A 21,567-nucleotide genomic window follows, 5' to 3' on the forward strand; every position below is an offset into this window, starting at 1 on the left:
CTGGGGGCCTTTATTACCTCAACCCAGAGGTCCTGCCCCTGGGACTTGCTGACATCAGTGTCTTGAATTCTTCTTTTCTGGAGCAGCTGCTCAGACCCATGGGGGATGGAGGGAAGCCCTCAAGCCCTACAGGGGACGTCTGTGCCTCAATCTGTGCATCCCTTGGTCTTCCAGGCTTTCTTATGTGACGGAGCTTTTTTACTTTGATTTTTTCCATCCACTATGATTCAGTCACTAATTTCACAAATGTGTGGATTCGAGGGAACAAGAGATGCCAGAGGCTATGGAGTCCATTCCTTTCAGCTGTATGTTTTGGGGCTATGATTTTGTATGGAGGGCAAGAAAACATACAGGCGGCTGGCAGGTCCTTGCCCCGGTGCACACCCTGCCTCTGGTTTCCTTTCTTACGTGAGAACAGTTTCATTTACTTAGTTTCCTGATTTAACTTAGCTAGAAAATGCCCGGAGAGATATTTTACTGAGGAAGCAGTTCATTTAGTGAATGTTGGCTTCTCGTGTAATTGGAAAAGCTTTATCTCTCTGTTTTCAGATCCATGAACTTTATAGCATAAAAAAAAAAAATCTCCTGAGAGTATCCTCTAATTGGAAAAACAAGCTTTTGTTGAGTTGAATCACATTTTAATCACAAGTCAATTTGAACATGGTTTTCCAGAATATACAGCTTTCTGCCACCACCTGTGTGATGATTATGCAGCAGAAGGAAACAAGATGGACCAGAGCCGAGGAAGATGTGGGGCTCCCCTGCAAAGCCGGGTCTTTGTCGCTGGCCCCCCCGCCCCCTCTCTGAACATTATGTGGGCCTTGGGATAATTTTCTACTTTTGCTGCAGGTAGAACAAGTCAGCCAGTTGGCCGTGTTTATAGAGGCAGCTTTAGACTATCACAAACAGTCCACGGAGATTCTGCAGGAGCTCCAGAGCAAGCTGCAGATGCGGTAAGAGCCTTCATGTTCCTCACAAGCCCAGGGCTGCACAGTTAAACTCCATCAAAACCAATATCTCCATCCGTCTGTCCTTCCATCTGCCCCTACCCACTGCCCCATTTGTTTTGAATTTTCTTAGCTGGCTTTCCTGGTTGGGTGTGGGGTAGCACTGAAGATAATAAATATGTGGCTCTGGCCAATGGGACAGAACTGGGAAAAGCAGTCTGGCAGCTTTTTTCCTTTTTTGTTTTACGAAAGCTTTTTTCCATGACCTGTGTGCCGGCAACCAGACAGAGCTGCTGACCCGACAGAGCTGTCCTGGCTTCGTTGTTGATTTGAGAGCTTGAGCTTGGGGTGGTGATGCACACACCCCCTTGCCAACATGTAGGGATGTGAAGAAGGGTGAGGTGGTAATCGGGAAGTATGTTAATATCTGGAAGAAAGATGTGTTTTCATTTCACCAGTACAGATATCAGGCCAAGTTCATAACACTGACTCAGAGAGGTATTGAAAGAGTCAAAAATACCTTCTGAGTGATCAAGAAAGATTGCTGTTTCCTTTAGGCTTTCATGGCTTTCTACATTTCTCTGAAAACTAGTAGTATCACATGGAGTATGCACAGTAACCCTGTTAATTAATATAATGGGTTAAAAAAAACCCTACCCCATTCTTCACCAGGTTTGGTAACAGTATATTGTTTTACATGGGATTATGATATATTCAGAGGGATGCTTACTTAAATCAATGGCAAAATTATAGAGGGAAGACAAAAGGTGTGGCCAGTCTCCACAGCATCCATGTAGGCGGGGCATGCATGCCGTGCTTGCAGGACCATATTTGTGTCACTCCGTCTCTACATGAGCAGAAGAGGAGAGAAGGAAGCTAGCATCGCTGAGTGCCCAGCGCGGCCTGGTACCTGATGGATGCCTCAGAGACCATGAGAGACAAACTTTCAAATACATACTTGAAAAACAAGGGATATCCCATCTATCACTTTAAGCTACTCACGAATCAATGCATACGTATTACCCCCTTCACGACCACCACCCATCCCACACGATGGAGGCTCCCCAAGGCAGAGCAAACGTACATTTGGAGGCGTGGCTTTCTTTATCAGATGTCTGACTGATCTTAAAATGCGTGTTTTAGAATATCAGCTGCATCCAGTGTTCCCAAACGAGAGTATAAGCCACGGCCCATAAAAAGGAGTCCTAGTGAGCTCAATGGGGTGTCCACCACCGCATCAGCCAAGACCACAGGTAAGAGGACTGTTCTCTGCTGCTAAGTGTGCTCTGTGGAGAGGCACTGCTGCAAGCAATTGCTTGTTGCTGCATTTGGTGTGAGACCCTGAATTTTTTTCTTTGATTGGTGAATCTCCCTCCTTTCCTCTAAAGCCGCTTCTCCTGCTTCCTGGTTTTGGATACTTATATCCAAGTTTCAAAAACCAGCACCAGGACAAATTGCATCATTCACTGCCTTCTGATGTGTTAAAACCTTGGGCAGGGCACCAGAGCGCTACATTGTCCTCTGTATTTACATGTTTGACTCTTTCAAAATATTTCACTAATTTTTAAAAAATCTGAAGGAGCATTTATTGAACACCTGCTGGATGCTAGGCACTGTTCTGAGTGCTGCATCATTACCTTTTCATTAGACAAATGACACAACTATGTTCTCGGATGAAATGACCCGATGGAGAAAAATGACATTCAAGTGGTATAAGTCGTGCTGTAGTTTCTCATGGTCACTCGCTCCATCCCTGTCCCTTCCCTGGATGTAGCCACTGTTAACAATTTGGTATGAACACTGTCCTTTCTACTTATGTGTGGGCACACACACACACATGCACACACACTATACACACATGGTTTTAGATTATTTTCTGTTTTTCAAATATAAGATCATACCAGGTATCTTGTTCTGCAGCTTGCTTTCTCTTGGAGTTATTTCCATGTCATGTGTATAGATCTGTCTCTATGCTATTTTATAATGGCTTCATAGTTTTCCTTTATATATACCATTTCCCTATTATGGACACTCAAGTTATTCCCAGTTATTTGCTAAAAGCAATATGCTGTATCTGCCTCCATGAGCTGATAGGCAAGTCTTCCTTGAAATTGCTAACTTAGAGTGAATGCAAATTTTAAATGATAGTAGCTTTGTCAAATGCCCTTACAAAATGGGTGTACTACTATTGATGTAGTAATGCCTATTCCCCCTACCTGTGTCATTCGACTTCCATTTTTGCCAAGTATTCATGGGTAAAAAATAGGATTCAATTTTGATTTGCCTTTTTGTGGGAACTAGTGAAGTTGAGCTTTTCTTCCCCCTTTATTTTAGTTTTCCATTTACATTTTCTTAGGTCTGAATTGTCAGTTCATGTGATTTATTCATTTTTCCTTTAGGTTGTTTATTGATTCATAAGCATCCTTTACACATGGGGATATTAATAGGTTTTTTCTCCAGTTTATTGTTGCCTTTTTAAAAAAATGATTTATTTATTTAAGTGATCTCTACACCCAACGTGGAGCTTGAACTCATGACCCCAAGATCAAGAGTCAGATGCTTTTCAGACTGAGCCAGCAGCCTCTATTGTTGCGATTTTAGAGTTCTTTTTTTTTTTTTTTTTAAGATTTTTATTTATTCATGAGAGACAGAGAGAGAGAGAGAGAGAGAGAGAGAGAGAGGCTCAGAGACACAGGCAGAGGGAGAAGCAGGCTCCATGCAGGGAACCTGATGTGGGACTTGATCCGGGATTGCAGGATAACGCCCTGGGCCAAAGGCAGGCGCTAAACTGCTGAGCCACCCAGGGATCCCCCTAGAGTTCTTCATATATTCTAAATATAATCCTTCGATGAATATGTGATTTGCAAATATTTTCTTCCTCTTTGTAGCTTCTTTTTATTCTGCTAACAGGGATTTTGACAGATCAAAAGTTTTTAATTGTGGTGAAGTCGTTTCTCATTTTTCCTTTTAAGATCATGCTTTTTGGTGTGAGGTCTGAACTCTCTCTGACTAGCCTGAGATCCTGTACTTTTTCCCTGGACTTGTACTTGTTTACATTTCAGTCCACAATCCCCTCTGAATTAATTTTTGTGTGAGAGACTGAAGTTGAAGTTCACTTATTTGCCCATGGATTTCAGACTCCCCCTCCAGAACACACCTGTCCATGGGAGCTACATGCTCTGGACTTTCTTCCAGCACTATTGACATCCTTTAAGGTTTTTTTTTTTTTAATTAACAAAAATGAGGGGACTATTATGTATATGTATATAGTTCTAGAAAGAAAATGATGTTACCAGGACTTTAATGAAAAGTAGCTGTCTCACTTTCTACCCTCTCCTCATCTTCATTTCCTGCTCTCAGAGGAACCCACTTTCAGCTCTTTGTTTGGTATTTAGCTCCATTGTTCTAAATAATATGCTTATATTGCTAGTTGTGTTTTTTGGTTTGGGGTAGTATCTATGGTTTCCTGATATGGCAGATGAAGACTGGGCTCCCTGTCTTCAGCTTCCCATACGCTTCTCCTCCCCAACCCCTCCTGCCTCCTTCCAAGTTACTCATAATCACTCTCTTCATCGTGGACCATCACTTTGACCATGAACTCCCAACACCACGCTGTTATGTTAAATGTTGCTTCTGCTTCTTGGCGAAGACATGGGCAGCCCCATGACTTATCTGGCTACTCTTGGGTAATGTAAGTCCTCGGCTCACTTGAGCGTATGGATGCAGGCTCAGGCAGCCCTCAGATCACAGCCTCATGTAATAGTCAAAGCACAATCCTGATTTGAAGCTGGGCTTCCCCTCCTCAAGCTGTGGCCTGTTGTAGTGCAAAGATTGGCATCAGCAAAGGGATTGTAATTGGCTTCTCCTCTTTCTCCATCTACCACTTCTGTTCTTAAAGCTTCAGGGAACATATTTCAAGCTCTCTTATGGGTCTTTTTAAAAGTCTACATGACTTGATGTGAAATAGGAAGAATGTAACACATCCCCTTCCTTCAGGCTCTTCAGAAATTTCTCTAAACACCCTTTCTGATCTTCATCTCCTGACCCATTTATAGCATAGATCAGGTTGGAATTAAGAATCCTGAAAAATTCTGATTTGGTTTGTATGTTTGCAAGTACTACATGGCAATCTTCTGCATGTCTTTTTTTTTAATAGTTCTGAAACCTTAGCCATAATTTCCATTTTTTATATCCTATAACAATTATTTACAGTGTTAGGAGCATAAAAATAATACTCATGGCTGTATCACCGAGTATACTATCATTACATTTCCATTGTCATTCAACTTTTTGTTGTCCTGGTTAGTCTAGCTTCATCATAAGTCTTGAAATAGGGTGGTGTTTGTCCTCTAACGTTGGCCTTTTCCAAAGCTCTTTGGACTGTTCTAGTAGCTTTTCTATGTGAATTTTAGGATCAGCTTTTCAATTTCTACAAAACAAATTATGCTCAGATTTTGATTTGGTTGAGGTTGAATCTATACATCAACTTAGTGAGGATTTACAGCCTAACAAAATGGACTTTTCCAGTCTTGAACATAGTCTACTTTATTTTTCACTTCAGTTTTCTGAATTCTTCTCTGCTGTGTTTTGCTGTTGTCAGAAGATAGGTCTTACACATTTTTAAATGAGTCTCTCAATACTTCCTATTTCTCATATGATTTTAAACATCATTTTTATAAAATTTCAGTGACCAGTTTTTTATTGCTAATGTATAGATATATAGTTGATTTTGTGTATTGGTCTTGTTCCTGCCATGTTGCTAAATTCACTTATTAGTTTCTGCAGCTTTTCAGTAGATCCTGTAGTGTTTCTATATAGATGATCATGCCATCTACAAATAAAGATTTACTGGATGTCAGGATGCCTTTTATTTGTTTTTCTTGCCTTTTTGCACCTGATAGAACCTCCAGTATAATGTTGAATAGAAGAGTTGGTATGGACATGCTTGCCTTGTTCTTGATGTGAGAGGGGTGGCATTCAGTATCTCATAATTATGATGTTAGCTGTAGGTTTTCCATAGATGTCTTCTATCAGATTGAATTCCCTTCCAGTCATAGTTTGCTGAGAGCTTTTTTTAAGATTTTATTTATTTATTAATAAGAGACAGAGAGAGAGAGAGAGAGAGAGAGAGAGAGAGAGAGAGAGGCAGGCCGAGACACAGGCAGAGGGAGGAGGAGGCTCCCTGCAAGGAGACGGATGTGATACTTGATCCCGGATTCCAGGATCACGCCCTGAGCTGAAGGCAGACGCTCAACCACTGAGCCACCCAGGCATCCTTTGCTGAGAGTTTTTATCAGGAATGAATTGTTTTGGCATCTGTGGAGATAATATGTTTTTTTGTTTTAGTTTGTTAACATGGTGAGTTATGTTATATTAGTTAAAGCAATCTTATATTCATGGGATAAACCCTTTGTGAGAAAGTTTAAAAAAAAAACAAACAATTTTAGAATAGTTTTAAAGTTACAGAAAAGTTGCAGAGATAATACACAGCATTCCTGTATACCCAAAACTGTTCCCTTATTATTTTTTCCATTACTATTAACATCTTGTGAGTTTGTGACATTCAGTGAACCTATATTGGTACATTATTATTAACTAAAGTCTGTACTTCAGACTTCCTTAGTTTTTACCTAATGTCCTTTTTCTGTTCCAACAGCCCATCTAAGACACTGTATTACATTTAGTTACGATGTTTGCTTAGACTCCTCTTGGCTGTGACAGTATCTCAGACTTTCTTTGTTTTTAATGAACTTGGCAGCTTCAGGAGTAGTGTTCAGGTATTTTCTAGAATATTCCTCAGGTGAGATTTGTCTGATCTTTTTTTCATGATGATACTGGAGATATGGGATTGAAAGACCACAGAAGCCACGTGCCACTCTCACGGTATCAACATGAATTATTACTATTGATGTTAATTCTAACTGATGCTATTGCTGACCACCTGGCTGAGGCAGCATTTGTCGTCAGCTTTCTCTGTAAAGTTACTCTTTAAATGTTTCCCTGTGCAAAGGTTTTTAACTACAAATTAAATTTCCTTATAGATATGAGGCTATTGAGGCTGTTTCTTCTTGGATGAGCTTTGGTAGTTTGTGTCTTTCATGGTATTTATCCATTTCATAAGTTGCCAAATTTATTGGCATAAAGTTTTCCATATATTCCCTTATTTTCCTTGTAAGATATATATATATATATAGAGAGAGAAAGACTTTGTAGTGATGCCACTGCTTTTTTTTCTGATAGAAAATTTGTGTCTTCTCTTTGCCCATAGATGCATCAATCTTATGGCTCTTCTGAAGGAACCAGTTTTCTGTTTCAGTGGTTCTCTATTGCTTACTGTTTTTTAATTCATTGAGTTAGATTTTGATCTATATTATTTCATTTATCCTTTGGATTTCATTCGCTATTCTTTGTCTAATTTCTTAAGGAAGAGACTGAAGTCACTGAGTCTTTTCTTCTATCTTAATCTGTGTGTGTAGTGTTGATTTTTCCCTCAAAGTACTGCTTTAGCAGCACCTCATTGGTCTTGGTATGTTGTCTTCATTTTTATCTTTTTCAAAATACTTTTTAGGTTCATCTTTGATGTTGTCTTTAGCCCATGGTTTATTTTGAGGTATGTTTCCATATATTTGGGGCATTTTCCATATCTTTCTGTTTTAGATTTCTGATTGATTATATTTTGCTTGAGCAGCATACTCTGTATGACTTGTACCCTTTAAAATTTTTTTGAAACTTCCTTTTTATGGCCCAGAATATGATCCATCTTAGTAAATGTTCTTCACTTGAAATGCACATGAATTCTATTCTTGTTGGATGGAGAGTTATACAAATGCCAATTGGGTCAAATTGTTTGATAATGTAGTTCAAGTCACCTGTATCCTTGCGGATATTTTGTTTCTTCTTTTCTGTTAACTTTCAGGCAAAGAGTATTGAAATCTGACTGTAATTATGGAGTTGTCTCTTCCTCCTAGCTATTCTATCAGAATTATGGGAAGATTGGTTATATTCTTCTCTCTTCCCTTTGTTCTCATTGACCCTTTAAATCTGATTACTCATACTGTTTTTAATGATGGAAATTTTTTTTTATGCTTTAAGTATCCTTTTCTATTCTCTATGATTTTTTCTTTTTAAATTTTTCTATTAGATGTTGAGACTTTTGTCTCTTACTCTTTGGCTCATTTTTTCCTTCTTGCTTTCTTGATCTCTTTTTACTTTGTCCTCTGAGAAAATTTCTCCTTATATATTTTTTCCTTATACCCACTCATTTATTTACCCCATCTATTGAATTTATTTTTCCCATTGAATTTACTCAAAATAACACAACATTGTTGTCTGTCTTTTAGTTCTGGAGGTTAGAAGTCCTAAAACCAAGGTGCTGGTGTTCCTTTAAGAGGCTCTGGGGAAGAATCTATTATCTTATCTCTTCTACCTTCTAGAGGCTGCATGTACTCTTTGGCTTGTGGCCCCTCCTTCCATGTTCAAAGCTAGCAGTTGACCATCTTCAAAACTATCTGACTTCTGCTTGCATTGTTGTATCTCCTTCTCTGACTCTGACCCTCGTGCCTTCCTCTTCTGAGGTCTCTTATGATTACATTGTGATAAAATTGGGCCCATCCACATTGTTCAGAGTTATCTTTCCATCTGAAGATCTAGAATTTAATCACATCTGCAGATTCCCTTCTGCCATGTAAGGAAGAAATCCACAGGTTCTGGGGAGTAGGATGTGGACATCTGGGGCAGTGGGGAGATGGAGGGGATGGTTATTATTCTGCTTATCACACCAATATTCAAAGTTTTAAATTTTAACATTTAATTTGATAAGTAGTTAGAGTCTTCATGTCCCTCTAAGGATATTAATTATATTTTCTATATGTGTGTCTGTTACTGCTGCCTACCTCCATGGTTATGAGGGGATAAAGGATACTCTGCTGAGTGAAGTTCACTGGTTTCTGGTTTTTTGGAAGTTTGCATCCTCACAGCACTGCCGGACTTTCTAGTTCAGGTCCATGCCCTCACTACTCCTTCCTGGAGGCAGATGCCTGGACTCCCAGGTGCTTATTAGTACACACCCACAATAAAAAGACTCACCTGGCCACTCTTTTTCCAGAATGCCAACCAGTCATCCAGCTTCCAATCTGCACCACCTCTGAGTTTGGGCATCCTCAGGGCCCTCTTCTGGAGCATCCTTTTTTTTTTTTTTCTGGAGCATCCTTCTTTGAGAACCATTCTGGGCTTCATTTCTTCCATCTGCCACATACACGTTTCAGATATTCCTCATATTCTTCATGACTTTTGGTCTGCCAGCAGTGTTCATTCTTGTTTTCCAACTTCACTTGGAAATTTTAAAAATACCTATTTAACAATTAATGGTGATGCGATATTGAAAGGAAGGCGGCTGCAGTCTTGTACTCAGTGTGTTGTGTCAGTGCAGACCTCCCTGGGGTGACCCCCTGGACGGGTCTCTTTGTTGCTTGTCGCTTAAGGTGGCTTTAGGCACTCAGTGGGTATAGACGTAAATAGCCTTGAATCACATCATAAGAAAATTATTCCTTTCTCTATTCTTTTTTTGTCATTCTGATTTCAAGGAGTTAATGCCACAGTTTTGGACTGGAATATTTTTAATGTCAGGTTTTAGCAGAGGAGATAGGCCTTGGCCTCCAAGCCTTTTGCAGGCAAAAGTAGCTAGCTTGAATTTAATAAAATTGTCTGTTTGGGGAATGCCCTGGTAGCTCAGTTGGTTAAGTGTCTAAATCTTGATTTCAGCTCAGGTCATGATCTCAAGCCCCACTTTGGGCTCTGCACTGGGCATGGAGTCTGCATGAGGATTCATTCACTCTCTCTCTCTCCTCCTGCCCCTCCCACACTCACTTTCTCTTTCTCTCTCTCTAAAAAAATTGTGTATTTTCCATCATACTCAGTCTCCTGGTTACAGTCTTTATGATATGTAGCACTAGTTTCCAACTTACATCTTTGATGTAACATTTCTTTTAAAGTTATTTGAGTAAAATTGATTTCATTAAAATATTATCAAGAACACACTTAGGGGGCGGCCTGGGTGGCTCAGTGGTTTAGCACCACCTTCAGCCCAGGGCATGATCCTGGAGACCAGGGATCAAGTCCCACATTGGGCTCCCTGCATGGAGCCTGCTTCTCCCCCTGCCTGTGTCTCTGCCTCTTTCTCTCTCTCTCTCTCGCGTGCGCTCTGTGTCTCTCATGAATAAATAAATAAAATCTTTTTTTCTTTTTTTAAAGAACACACTTAGGCATAGTACTCTGGAGAGTTCTTTTGTATCATATTAGGTTAAGGACCTTAAAGTGCAACCAGTGTTTAATAAAATAAGATTTTCTCGCTCATGCAGCAGTCCAGGGAGAATATTTTAAGAAGATGGGTGGTGCTCCCAATCATCCATGGAGTCACTTGGGCCTGGGCTGATGGCACCTCTGCCAGCTTCATCATGTGGCTTCCACATTGTCCTAGCTATTTCCACACCAGCCAGTAGGAAGGGGAGAGAGAATAGCAGTCCAGGCTAGACATTTCCTCTTAAGCCAGCAAGATAGAAATGACACACACACAACCCAGGGATGAGAACTGAATCAGATGGCTGGGGGATGCAGGCTCTAGCTGGGTAGCCACAGTACAGGTCCAGTGGGAAATGTACACCAGCTGCTAGTCCCTAGAGAGATGGAATTCTGCTGGACAGGAATTGCAAGGACCCCTGGAATAGCCATGGTAGAGACTCCTTGATTAGATTCTTGTTCTTTCTGGAAGGTGCAGGGGGCCTCTGTTGGCCTGTGTCCTATGGGTCCCTAGAGTTGCCTGCTCAGGAGTCACTCTTCACTTTACATCGGCAGTGGGCTTTGGAAAGCTTCCCTGTGTGGGAGCTGTGCTTCCTGTTGCCTGGGAGCCTCAAGGGTCCTTCAAGGTTCAAGGGATACAGATGTGTTCAGGTTAGGCTTGTGCTTCCTTTCTCATGAGTGCCTTCAGAAACATGACAAGCTTCTGATCTCTAGCTCCTGGGCTGGTAACCACAGCCAAGCTCCTGTGCTTAGATGGGGCTCTTAAGGCTGCCTTCTTTCTTTCTCTTCTTGTCTAGCCTTTCTTAACTTATAGAGACTACCTTGAGGCCATCTGAATCAGTAGGTGAGTGGAGTGGGGAGATGGTGCCTTTAATTTAATCTCTGCTGCAGAACTGGGTCCTTCATTTGGTTTAGAGAGTCTCAGAATGATTTGGAATCAGAGCCTGCTTGTCTTCTGTTCTTTGGGGGCAGAGAAACAGTTGGGTTTTCTCAGTGCACTGGGATTCAGCCTCTGATCTTTGTCTCTTCCCTTTTATCATTGCTTGCAAACCAGGTAATTCTTGTCTCTCCTATAATAATTTGCTGCGTGTACCAAGGGGCAGCTAATGTATACTAACATTCTATTTTACTCAAAACTTTTCTTTAGAGTTAGTGGTATATGATATGCTTTCAAAGTTGTCATAGGCAAAAGTTTCACCAGATGTTTTGCCACGACGTAACGAGGGTCACTGGCTTTCACGCCTGTTATACCTGCTTCTTCCTCATCACTACCTGCCCACTGAGTCAGCACCATGAGTTTTACGATGATAGCACCCTCCTTCTGACACTAGGTTGTGTTGGTTAGGTAGTGGCAGTTACTGTTCCATGGAGACTCCAGAAAGCAGTGGTTCAAAAGGGGAACATTAAGACTGGGAGCCCGGCAGCCTGGGTGGCTCAGTGGTTTACAACCGCCTTCAGCCCAAGGTGTGATCCTGGAGACCCAGGATCGAGTCCCATGTCAGGCTTCCTGTTGTGGAGCCTGCTTCTCCCTCTGCCTGCCTTTCCCTCTGCCTGTGTCCCTGCCTCTTTCTTTCTACATGTCTCTCATGAATGAATAAATAAAACATTTTTTAAAAGACCATATATTTTTTTTAAAGAATGGGAGCCCAGGGTAGAGATTCCTCTTTAGGAAATGAGCCCCAAATGGTTCACATCACTTCCACTCCCAGCCTGACAGGAGTGCAGTCTGATGACCACACCTGGCTGCAAAGGCTGGGAGAGGTAAACCGAGAGCCACATCCTACCTGTGTTCATATTCCTGGGGAAGAAAGGAAGAACGGGTTTTGATGGTTAGCTTGTGGCTTCTCCTGCAGACATCTACACATTCGTTGTGGAAGAAAGGTTCTGTCGTCTCTCTCGTCTCTCTGTCGACCTCTCTATAGGGTCCTTGCATAAGTCATTTCTGTTAGGGTGTGGCCCCACGTCCATGCCCACACTGCTTGTGGGAATGCATATTCAGGTAACCTAGGGGTTGGCAGATGTCTTCTGTCGGGGTCAAGTGGTAGATACCTTAGACTTTGTGGGCTCTGTGGAGTCTCTTGTAGTCATGTGACTCAGCTAAAGGGGAAGGCAGCCACAGACAAATATGAAAATGAATGAGCAAGGCTGTATTCCATTAAAACATTATTTGGCGTGCAGGCCATGGTTAGCCAAGCCCTGAGATGACTCACTGGGAAGTCAATTTAGCAGTACCTATCAAAATTAATAAAAATGTTTATGCATTTTCAGTGGCTTCATTCCTGGAAATGTATCCTAAGGAAATCATTGAAGAAATACCATGTTGGTCCATCTGTTACAGCACTGTCTAGAGACATGAGAAGTTATAAGTGAAAACAACCTAATGACTGGTGTTTATTTATATATATTAGTCAATAGTAGGATAATGGCTATGTAGGTAATGGTACATCAAATGAGATATTATGCAGCTACTCAAATGTATTAATATGGAAATTATGTAGGAACATAAAAATGTTTATGGTACTATAGTTGAGTGGAAAAGACACAAAGTTGTAAGTATACTGTGATTACAGTTTTGCAAATCAACATCTGCATGTAAAGGTTTACTTCCTTCTTTCAAGAAATTGGGCACCACATTTTATTCCCTGTTTTCCCTGCTTTTCTACTTCTGGTCCAGAAACACTATATTCTGAATATGTGTATTATTGTAAGCCACTTCAAAATTTCTGTTTGGAAAGAAGCTGGGTATGAAAACAAACTAAGTAAAAACTTTGAAATTACATCCAGCCCCAGGCTTCCCATCACGCACCCTCCCTGCACTCTACTGTATCTGGGGGAAGCAGAGTTAGCAGACCCCAGGACCAAGTGCCTAGCTCCCAGGCTTCCATGCTCTCATTTGCTATGAGGGAAAACTCAGCTCTCCTTTGATAAAGGGTATCCTTATCTACCTGTAGAGATACTAACTTTGACCTCTCAGACTGGCAGTATGGAAAGTGGTGTACTCTGTGAAAATGAAAAAGTATTTTAACTAAAGTACCACTTAAAGGCATAAGGACATAGCCTTTGAGTACTGAAAATATATCAAGTATTATTATTTGATGCCATATACATATGTGTATATATGTGTATATCTATGATATATATGTATCTATGGTATTCACTCATTTTATGGCCATAGCAATATTGCAAGGAAGTGATAATAGTAGAAAGTAAAAAGGTAGCAAATAATATTGTTAACAATATAGCAGTTATGCTTACTGAATACTTACTATGGGTCAGCTAATGTACTAAATACTTCCTACACATTTCTCATGCTATCATTATACCCATTTTACAGATGAGTAAGTGGAGGCTCAGAGAGGTTAAATGAGATTTTCTCAAGGCCTACAGAGGCAGTAAGTAGTAGAGCTGGATGCTTTACTGTATAGATCTTTCATGCTATATCCTTGAGAAGGAATCCTGGGGAACATTTAAAATGTTCAAGAGCATTGGGAATTATTTTTTTTCCAAAATTCTTGATCACGGGGAATCTGTAGCCAGCAAGCGGTTGCAGAGGGAGTCTGTTGTATGCATCTGATTTGGAAGAAGAAAATGCTGATAGGACAGTAAGTTCTTTGGCTTTCTCATCCAGACTCTGCATGTCAGTGCTTTTGTCCCCTCCTTCTTGGCCAGTAGCTAGGTCCCTAGGCAGATTAAGTTGTTAGAAGAGCAATGGTCAGCCAGAGATCACAGATGTGCAAAAGATGGCTTTTCGGAAGGCCCCGAGTCTGCTAGCCGAACTCCTGTGCTGCAGACTCCACTGTTGGTCCTTCCCAGGCCGCCTCTCTGAACTTGCCCTTGGCAGTAGCTGTAGTCCCGCCTCCAGCCTTGGGCTGCAGTGATTTGTGGGTGGAATTTGGGAGCGTAAAGGGGTCCGCACTGTTTGTTTCTAGGGCACAGTTTCAAAAGAAGATGGCATTTTACAGCCTGTATTAATGGGAAATTACTTTCCATTAGGATTCTGAATGATTTGCACATAATGTTTATAAAGTGGAGGAAAAATGTCAAGCATTTCACTAACAATTTAAAGCAAAGCTCACAGGACCATGCCAGGGATGAATTCCAAGAACATTTTCTTCATCATTTCTTTCTAAAGAAACAGAAAAGAGGGAGATGAAAGGATGTAGGTCAATTAGGCAGAGTCCATCGTGGGACTGAGATGGAATCTTTGATAATACATTTCTTGCTGCTTAAGAGGAGGAAAGTGAGCCAGGAGCAGGGGTTGGGGGGACAGTGGTGGAAGTCACATCTTGAGATGATGGATTGCAGGCAGAACCCAAGTTCAGCCCTGGCTTGGAGAAAGCACACCCCGTCCAAGCCCGTGAGCGCGGGGTCACGATGCTCCATCAGCATTGCTGTCCCTGTGTCCCCAAAGAAACGATGAGGCCAAGAAAAGTCCCCGGACTTGAAATGTGTGCCTGCGTGCTTCCCAGAAAAACCCTCAGTTTTGAAGAAAATAGTGCAGGAGTGTGTCACCTACGCTCATGTGTTTTCCCTGCCCCGGCTGATGTGCTCCCCCCCCCCCCCCCCCCCGTTGTCACTTACTGAATCAGGAAGGCAAAGTATACTTTGCATTTTTTCTCAACTCCTTTATTTATGAAAGGTTGGGGTTTTTTTTTTCCATTTAAGTTCTTAAAGAGGGTGTCACTTTATATAATCACAACTCACGGTTAATATGCTCCAGCCTGAGATCAGCTTTGAAAATGTAGAAGGCTGAGGGTAATGAGCAAGTGTGGTTCCAAGGGCGTTTCAGAGCGAGGCAAAATAAATCTCTCCAATGGCTTCTACGAAGGCATTCTCACTCCCTCCAGGTATAAAGGAGACTTTTATAAAGTTCTTGACACTGCTAAGGGGGCTCGGAAATAATGTCTAGAGTCTGAGTCGCTCCCTTCGTCGGCGCAAAATCTCTGGGATTACATTAGAAAATAAACATTTATTCAGAAGTAAAGTGTGAAGTTTGAAACTTGAAGAAGACGAGCACTTTGCAAATAGAAATATATGCATTTTTGTTAACCTAAATTTCCAAAGAGGAAATTAAAATTTTCACTCTGCAGTGACGGCGGTGATTGCTCAGTGGGCAGATTGTTTCTTTCACTTTCTTCTTTCCTTCCCGCAGTTTTCCTGTTTGTTTTGCTGTCACTAGCCCCTCTCGCATATGAATTTCTGTATATTATCAGTGGTAGGTCCGTCAGTGTTATTGACAGGAGAGAAAAAAACCAGGGAATAGGAGTCCTGCAGGGTAGCTTGGGGATTCTGGTGCTCATTAGCTCTGTGACTTTGGGTGAGTTTCTTAACATCTCTGGGTGGATTTGAATTTATCCCTAAATGAAGTGATTAGATTGAACACATTGCAAGTTTCCCTCTATAAATGCTACGGCTGCTGTAATTCTGTTTTATGAGTACTTAGCATTCTTAGAAACTTGAACAGTTCACAGATTGACCATTTTGTATATTCTCTGTTAAAAAAAATATTCTTGAAGGAGATGAAATGTGAACTATGATTCTTATTGTTGACCAGTAGCCACTGATTCAGGAAAGGGGAAGAGTCCTTCTCTTATTTTTCATCTGAAGGAAGCTTTAGACGGAAAGGCTTTCTCCCTGCAGGGAATGGTTTCCTGTATTTCTTCTAAACAGTCTGTTAAAAAGAGTTTTCAGAAAGCCATAAGGTGTAACTTCTAACTTAGTTGTGGGGATTTTGATGCTACTTGGCTGAGATGATGGCATGATTATATTATTTCAATTGCCACCTACTTAAAAATTTTGTTATTCTGCAATGATACATTTGGTCTTTAAGCTAAAATTTAAAATGCCATCATCTAAATATTAACATCGGTACTTATGTTTTTTAAAAATCATATAGAAGTCGGTGGTTTCCAAGGATAACACATAGGACAGCTATAGGGCACAATTCCAGAGGACCTCATGTTTGAGTCCTTGTAGATGATACCCCTGGAGTTGTCCAGTGGGTGTGGGCTCAGGGGTGAACCCTAATGCCAGATTATGGGGATAAGAGACACAGGGAGAGTGTAAGAAAACAGTGCCAGGCCAGACCTGGCACCAGGTGGCTGACACCTGACCTCCAGGACAGGTGCACAAAATAGGAAGGTGAGTCTATAGCCATGTACAGAATACTTGCCCTGTACAAAGAGAGTGTTGATGGTCAGGAGTGGCTGTTTATTGCCTAGGAATATGGGATAGAGTAGTAGGCCTTTCTGATTTTTCAAGAGAAGACAGAAATCCTATGGTTATGTGCAATCTCCTGATTTTTCAATATTGGTAACTAATCCACAGTCTACAAAGCAAGGAACAGGCCAAAAAAAAAAAAAAAAAATGCATCTGTGAGCTCGAACTCCATGCCAGCAGCCAGGAAACCACCTCTGATGAAGGCCACCGTTTGTCTTCTTCGGTCAGAGTGGCAAAGGCAGCCCCCAAACGCTGGACCCAGCTTCTGTAAATAAACAGCCTGCAGCTTTTGAGATGACATCTCGGGACCAGCAGTGTTGTGTCAGGTGGAGGACGCAGCATCTTACTGGTCACACCCATCTTGTTAGCAGCCTGTGTCCGTTGTAGAGCATTGGAACGAAGGTTAATTCCACGAACCTTAGTGTAATTAGTAATCACACGCACTTATTTTCGTCAGTTACAGTATAATGATTAAGCTTGAGTCCCTGATAAGCCATTTCAATAAATCGAGTCTCCTGTGGATAAATACAGAGTACTTCTTTCTAGAAAGACGGTTCATAGACTGTCACTAGACTTTTCTTAGTAATTTACTACATAACTAGTCTCAGTGAGCTTGGGCAGCTATATCACAATGCCACAGACCGGGGAACTGGAACAACGTGCACTTATTTCTCACGGTGAGGAGGCTAGGTCTAAGGTCAAGGCGCCACCAGATTCTGTGTCTGGTGAGCATCTGCTTCCTGGTTACAGATGGCCTTCTTGTGTCTTGACACAGTGGCACTGTCCCGCTCACGAGGGTCCGCCCTCATGATCTGATCACTTCTCCAGAGCCCCACCTCCACATGTCATCACCCAGAGTGGGGGGGGGTGTCAGGGCTTTGACATAGGAACGTGGAGAGGACACAGACAGTCCATAGCATCAACCACGGATTAAGGCATAGCATTTGCAGGTAAGAAAATCAGAGCCCAGAGGTAAGCCTAATCCCAAGCTAGAAACCAGGGATCTGAAGTTCCCATGTAGTTTATTACCAGTGGACAAAAGAGTATTTTAGAGATGGTGAACAAAATGGTTTTTGTGGCATTTATTACGGTTCTGCACCAGCACTGTGTCTGGGTCAGCTGAAGGGAGAGTGCTTGGCTTCCAAAGAATTTTCCTGCAAGTACTGGAGATTTTAGATTGGAAAACGAGAAATTGCAATTTGAACCAAATATGTCCGTTCTAATTCCAAGGAGATGGTATCTTGTGGGTTGAGCATGCTGCCTGGCAGGGAGTGCACACTCACTGAGTGTTTCAGATGAGTCTGAACTTCAGATAAACTCGAAAGCTTGAAATCAGCTTTGTGTCCCAGTGTATTCAGAGGTGAACTACCCCGTGGTCCTCTGGCGCAGGCACAGCCAGATCGCTGGGCCATGTTGGCGTGCAGCCAAGGCCTCCAGAGGGAAGGGAGGCTTGGGGTCCCTTGCCTGTGGGGTTAACTCCACCCGTGAACGGGATACTTCTTTTCTGCTCCTTAGCAGCCCCACGGGTAGCACCAGTGATGGGGAAACAGCCCTGAACTTCCAGGCTTCAGAGCAGGAAGTGGGCAGAATGTGAGTCCGCCCCCCCCCAAGTCCAGAGAGGTGTCATCCTTGGGCCTCACCGCTGGGGGGCCTTGGGGCCATGGGGAGGCCCCAATCCCGGCTCTTATGCCCATACCTCCAGGTCTCACTGTCATCCTGGCTGCACAGGGTCATTCTCAGATTGTGTGGATTAGAGATGCTGGTCACGAAGGGTGCTTGCTGCAGAGCAAGAGCCCGCTGCACGGTGGCCAGTCACGTTACTTAACCGGTTATCTGATTTCTTAGCCTACAGCAGACTGGAAGCAGCAGATTAGAAAGGCCAAGGGACTGCTTCGGGAAGGCCCACTGACGGCAGGAAGGAAAGTGACAGGTCGCAGCCCGGCTACAAGGGAGGCAAGAGAAAACTAAAAAAAAAAAAAAAAAAAAAGCAGGAACAAAACTCAAAAGGCACAGCAGTCTGGGGCATTTACTAAAAGCCAAAGAGCCCTCCGCAGGTCAGTAGCTTCCCGTAGATCCCATACCTCATTCCCTGATAGGTGCTCCTGTCGACAACAGTTCTATGAATCACGTCTCTGTCTGTCCCCTTTCCCTTCTGGACAGTAGGAGTGGTGGCGGAGGGGGGCGTGGAGCTTGCCTTTCTGTTGGGATGCTCTGGCCAGGGGCTTCCGGGGAAGGAGGTCCCCAGAGTTAGAGTCCCTGGAAGAGAGAGAACAGGAGGTTCTCTGACCTCTGATGGTCTGAGAGTTTAACCCAAGTTCAAGTGCAGCAGAGGAGTGGCGGTGTTTCTGTGCTGCAGAGACAAGGAGGCCCCTGCTCCGCTGAGCTCCCGGCCTCCCCCCATCCACTGCGGTCAGCAGGAGGAGAGAGACGGCCCCTGAGATCAGGCCCCCAGACCCCAGCAGGTGCAAGGAGGAAGGAGGGAGAGCACGTGAGCAGGCCGGGCTGTGGAAATGCCAGTTCCACCTGATGCCACGTCCACTCTGGTGGCTGATCCACCACCTGGACTTGACTCCTGTGTTTGTGTTTTGTTTTTTAACTGAAGGCTGAACTGCTTGCTTTGAAGCTGGGGCTCAGGCAGAGAATAAGTATCCAAAGGGCACCCCTGGAGCATGACTGGCAAGGGGAGGTAGGACCTGGGCAGACCTTTGGGGACCGGGGATGCTCCCTACGGCACACCAAGGTGAAGACGCACAGTCACCAAGCCCAAGTGACAGACCCCACCCCCAACTCTCATTCCCACCCCTGGCTTGGGGTTGGCTCAGAAATTGGGGATCAGCTCCCAAGCTAGTGATTGTGAGATCGAGAGCAGACTCTGGTCCCAGACGGAGGTCAAATCTCAGCACCGTTGCTGAATTCTTTGGGGAATCTCTGTATGCCTTAATTTCTCCATCCATCAAATTGGTAATGGTACCAAAGTAAATCCACTGATGTCAGTGAGGCCCTTAGATTAAGTCCTGGCACCGAGGGTTGTGGTGTCATCCCCATTGCTGACTGGGGCTGAGGGCCGTGGGACTGTCACCGGAATAGGATGTGCTGGGTGTTTGTATGTGAGTGAGTAGCCTCTGCATCAGGGATGTGGCACATGGAGGTGGGGTGGGGAGGGCACTCCCCAGAATTTTAGTGTTGTTAAAAGAACAAGAGGGGACCCAATATTGTTAGGAACCAGGCCACATTGCCAAGAGGGAAGGGAAACACATTTCAGGGAGAACATGATTTCCTTACCTGTTGTGCATTGCCCATGCAGTTGCTCACTCACCCAGCCATCTCAAAACTCTGTGTCATGGTCTCCTTTGTTTCTTTTTTTCTCCTAATGGTGTGGATCAGAATTTGAATAATAAATATTTAACAGAGGCACTCCCTTTTCTCTGTTAAAATAATCTTTGTTTCAGTGCTTTAACAAGGAAGACTGTGTTTTTCCCACCTCTGCTCTCATGTTATGTTAAGTCAGGTCCCGGGAGTAAGAGAAAATAAACACGGGCCACTCGGCCAGGGTGGGTGGAGGCAGCCTGCTGGACGGCCTGGCCTGGGGCTGGGGGTTTCGGCTGCTGGATAGCACACGCTTCCGTGTCAGCCAGCAAGGTGTGCATGTGTGCTCACCCACAGCGGGTCGGGGAGGCAATTGCTGGTAGGAAAGCAGGGCCGGGGGGTCAAGGAGCAGCAGCTGCAAGACCCCAGGGGACAAAAGGAAAGCATTGTCCCCAAAGTTGAAACAGTGGGTAGGACCCATCTTTTCTTACGGGAAGGGTTCACCAAGAGTGCTGGCTTCTGATGGTGGGAAGCTGGCCTTGGGGCACCTGGCAGGTGTTTGTGTCTGGAACCCTACTGAGGGTTGCATCTTACTCTGTCCGGCCCTTTGGGGTCCTTCTATGCTTTCACTTCTCTTTTGTGGAGAGGGAAAATTCGTACATTATCACTTAGGTGGGCAGAAACTTTATTTCTCTTTAAGTGAACTGAACTTGCTTATGAGTCTCCATTTAGACCAGTGGCGGAAACAAGTTAATCTTTTTTCCATTTCTACTGTTGGCCAAAAAAAAAAAAAAAAAAAAGAAAGAAAAGAAAAAAATAAATCTTTTTTCCATCTCTTCTAATGGTGGAAAAAAACCATAATCTTGCCATTTCAAGGTAACTTGGTCTCTTTCAATAGAAAGTAGACTATCCGTTTATTACTTGGTCAATTGAGGACTTAAATCCAGCAAGTTCAGTTGAGACTCCCTGTCAAGGCCGTTGGTGTTTCTCACAGACTCTCTCATCCCCACATCTCTCCCCCAAGATATTGCCCAGATGCCAAGGGGAAGTTCCCCGGATGTCATGGTGGCAGGCGAGGAGGCTTCCTGTGTGCCCACCTCCAGGCCATCTCTGCTCCAGGTGCTCCCCCCCCCAGCACCTTCTCACTTCCTGGGGGGACTTCAGATCTGTTCATAGGTCCTAGACAGCCAGGCGTGGCTCTCTCAGGCCCCTCCTTGCATCATAACCCCTTGCCCACCTTTTCTACTATGTTCATTCTCCCACCCCATGCTGGTCAAGAGCACTTGAGGAACCTGCCTTCTCCCAGAGATCCAGTGGGAAGTGGGGCCTGAGGCCACCCACCCTGAGTGGAATCTGGGGAGCATTTCAACCCTCTTCTCTCTACAGACCCTTCCCTGCCTCTAGAATGAGCCTGTCTTCTCTGGGTCACAGGAAAGAGCTCTTCCCTCTTCACCACTTGTAATAAAATCTCCTGAGTTCTTCAAATTCTGGCTCCTTGGACTCCAGAAGTCAGCTTATCTGTCTCTCTCTCTCCCTGCCTCTTAAATCTCATAAAAGCCTACCTGGCTCTGGCATGAAGGCCTGTAAACCTTGGCTTTCACACCATTTCACAGCTGAAAGGGTATTATTTTGGAACTCAGAAGTTAGAACATTGACTGCGTTGTTCATGTGCAGGCTCTCTTCTCTCCCTCGAGTAGAGGAGGCCACAGCTACTTGGGCCAAAGGCCCCACACAGCAGAAATGATCCCACATGACAAACACATTGGATGATTTTCTGCACTGTCACCCTGCTGCCGGTGTA

General features: G+C 43.5%; 1 protein-coding gene across 7 annotated transcripts in view; it reads left to right on the forward strand.

The window, feature by feature from the left end:
• The window catches only part of SH3GL3 (SH3 domain containing GRB2 like 3, endophilin A3), a 135,603-nt gene that overhangs the window by 108,251 nt on the left and 5,785 nt on the right, over nt 1-21,567 (forward strand). For all 7 annotated transcript variants that reach the window (XM_072737434.1, XM_072737438.1, XM_072737439.1 and 4 more), the window contains 2 exons: nt 850-953; nt 2,091-2,200. In XM_072737434.1, the coding sequence (XP_072593535.1) occupies nt 850-953; nt 2,091-2,200 (214 nt within the window). The remainder of the gene's footprint in view (nt 1-849; nt 954-2,090; nt 2,201-21,567) is intronic.

The sequence above is a fragment of the Vulpes vulpes genome, chromosome 14 (assembly GCF_048418805.1).
Source record: "Vulpes vulpes isolate BD-2025 chromosome 14, VulVul3, whole genome shotgun sequence".
NCBI classification, from domain to species: Eukaryota; Metazoa; Chordata; class Mammalia; order Carnivora; family Canidae; genus Vulpes; species Vulpes vulpes.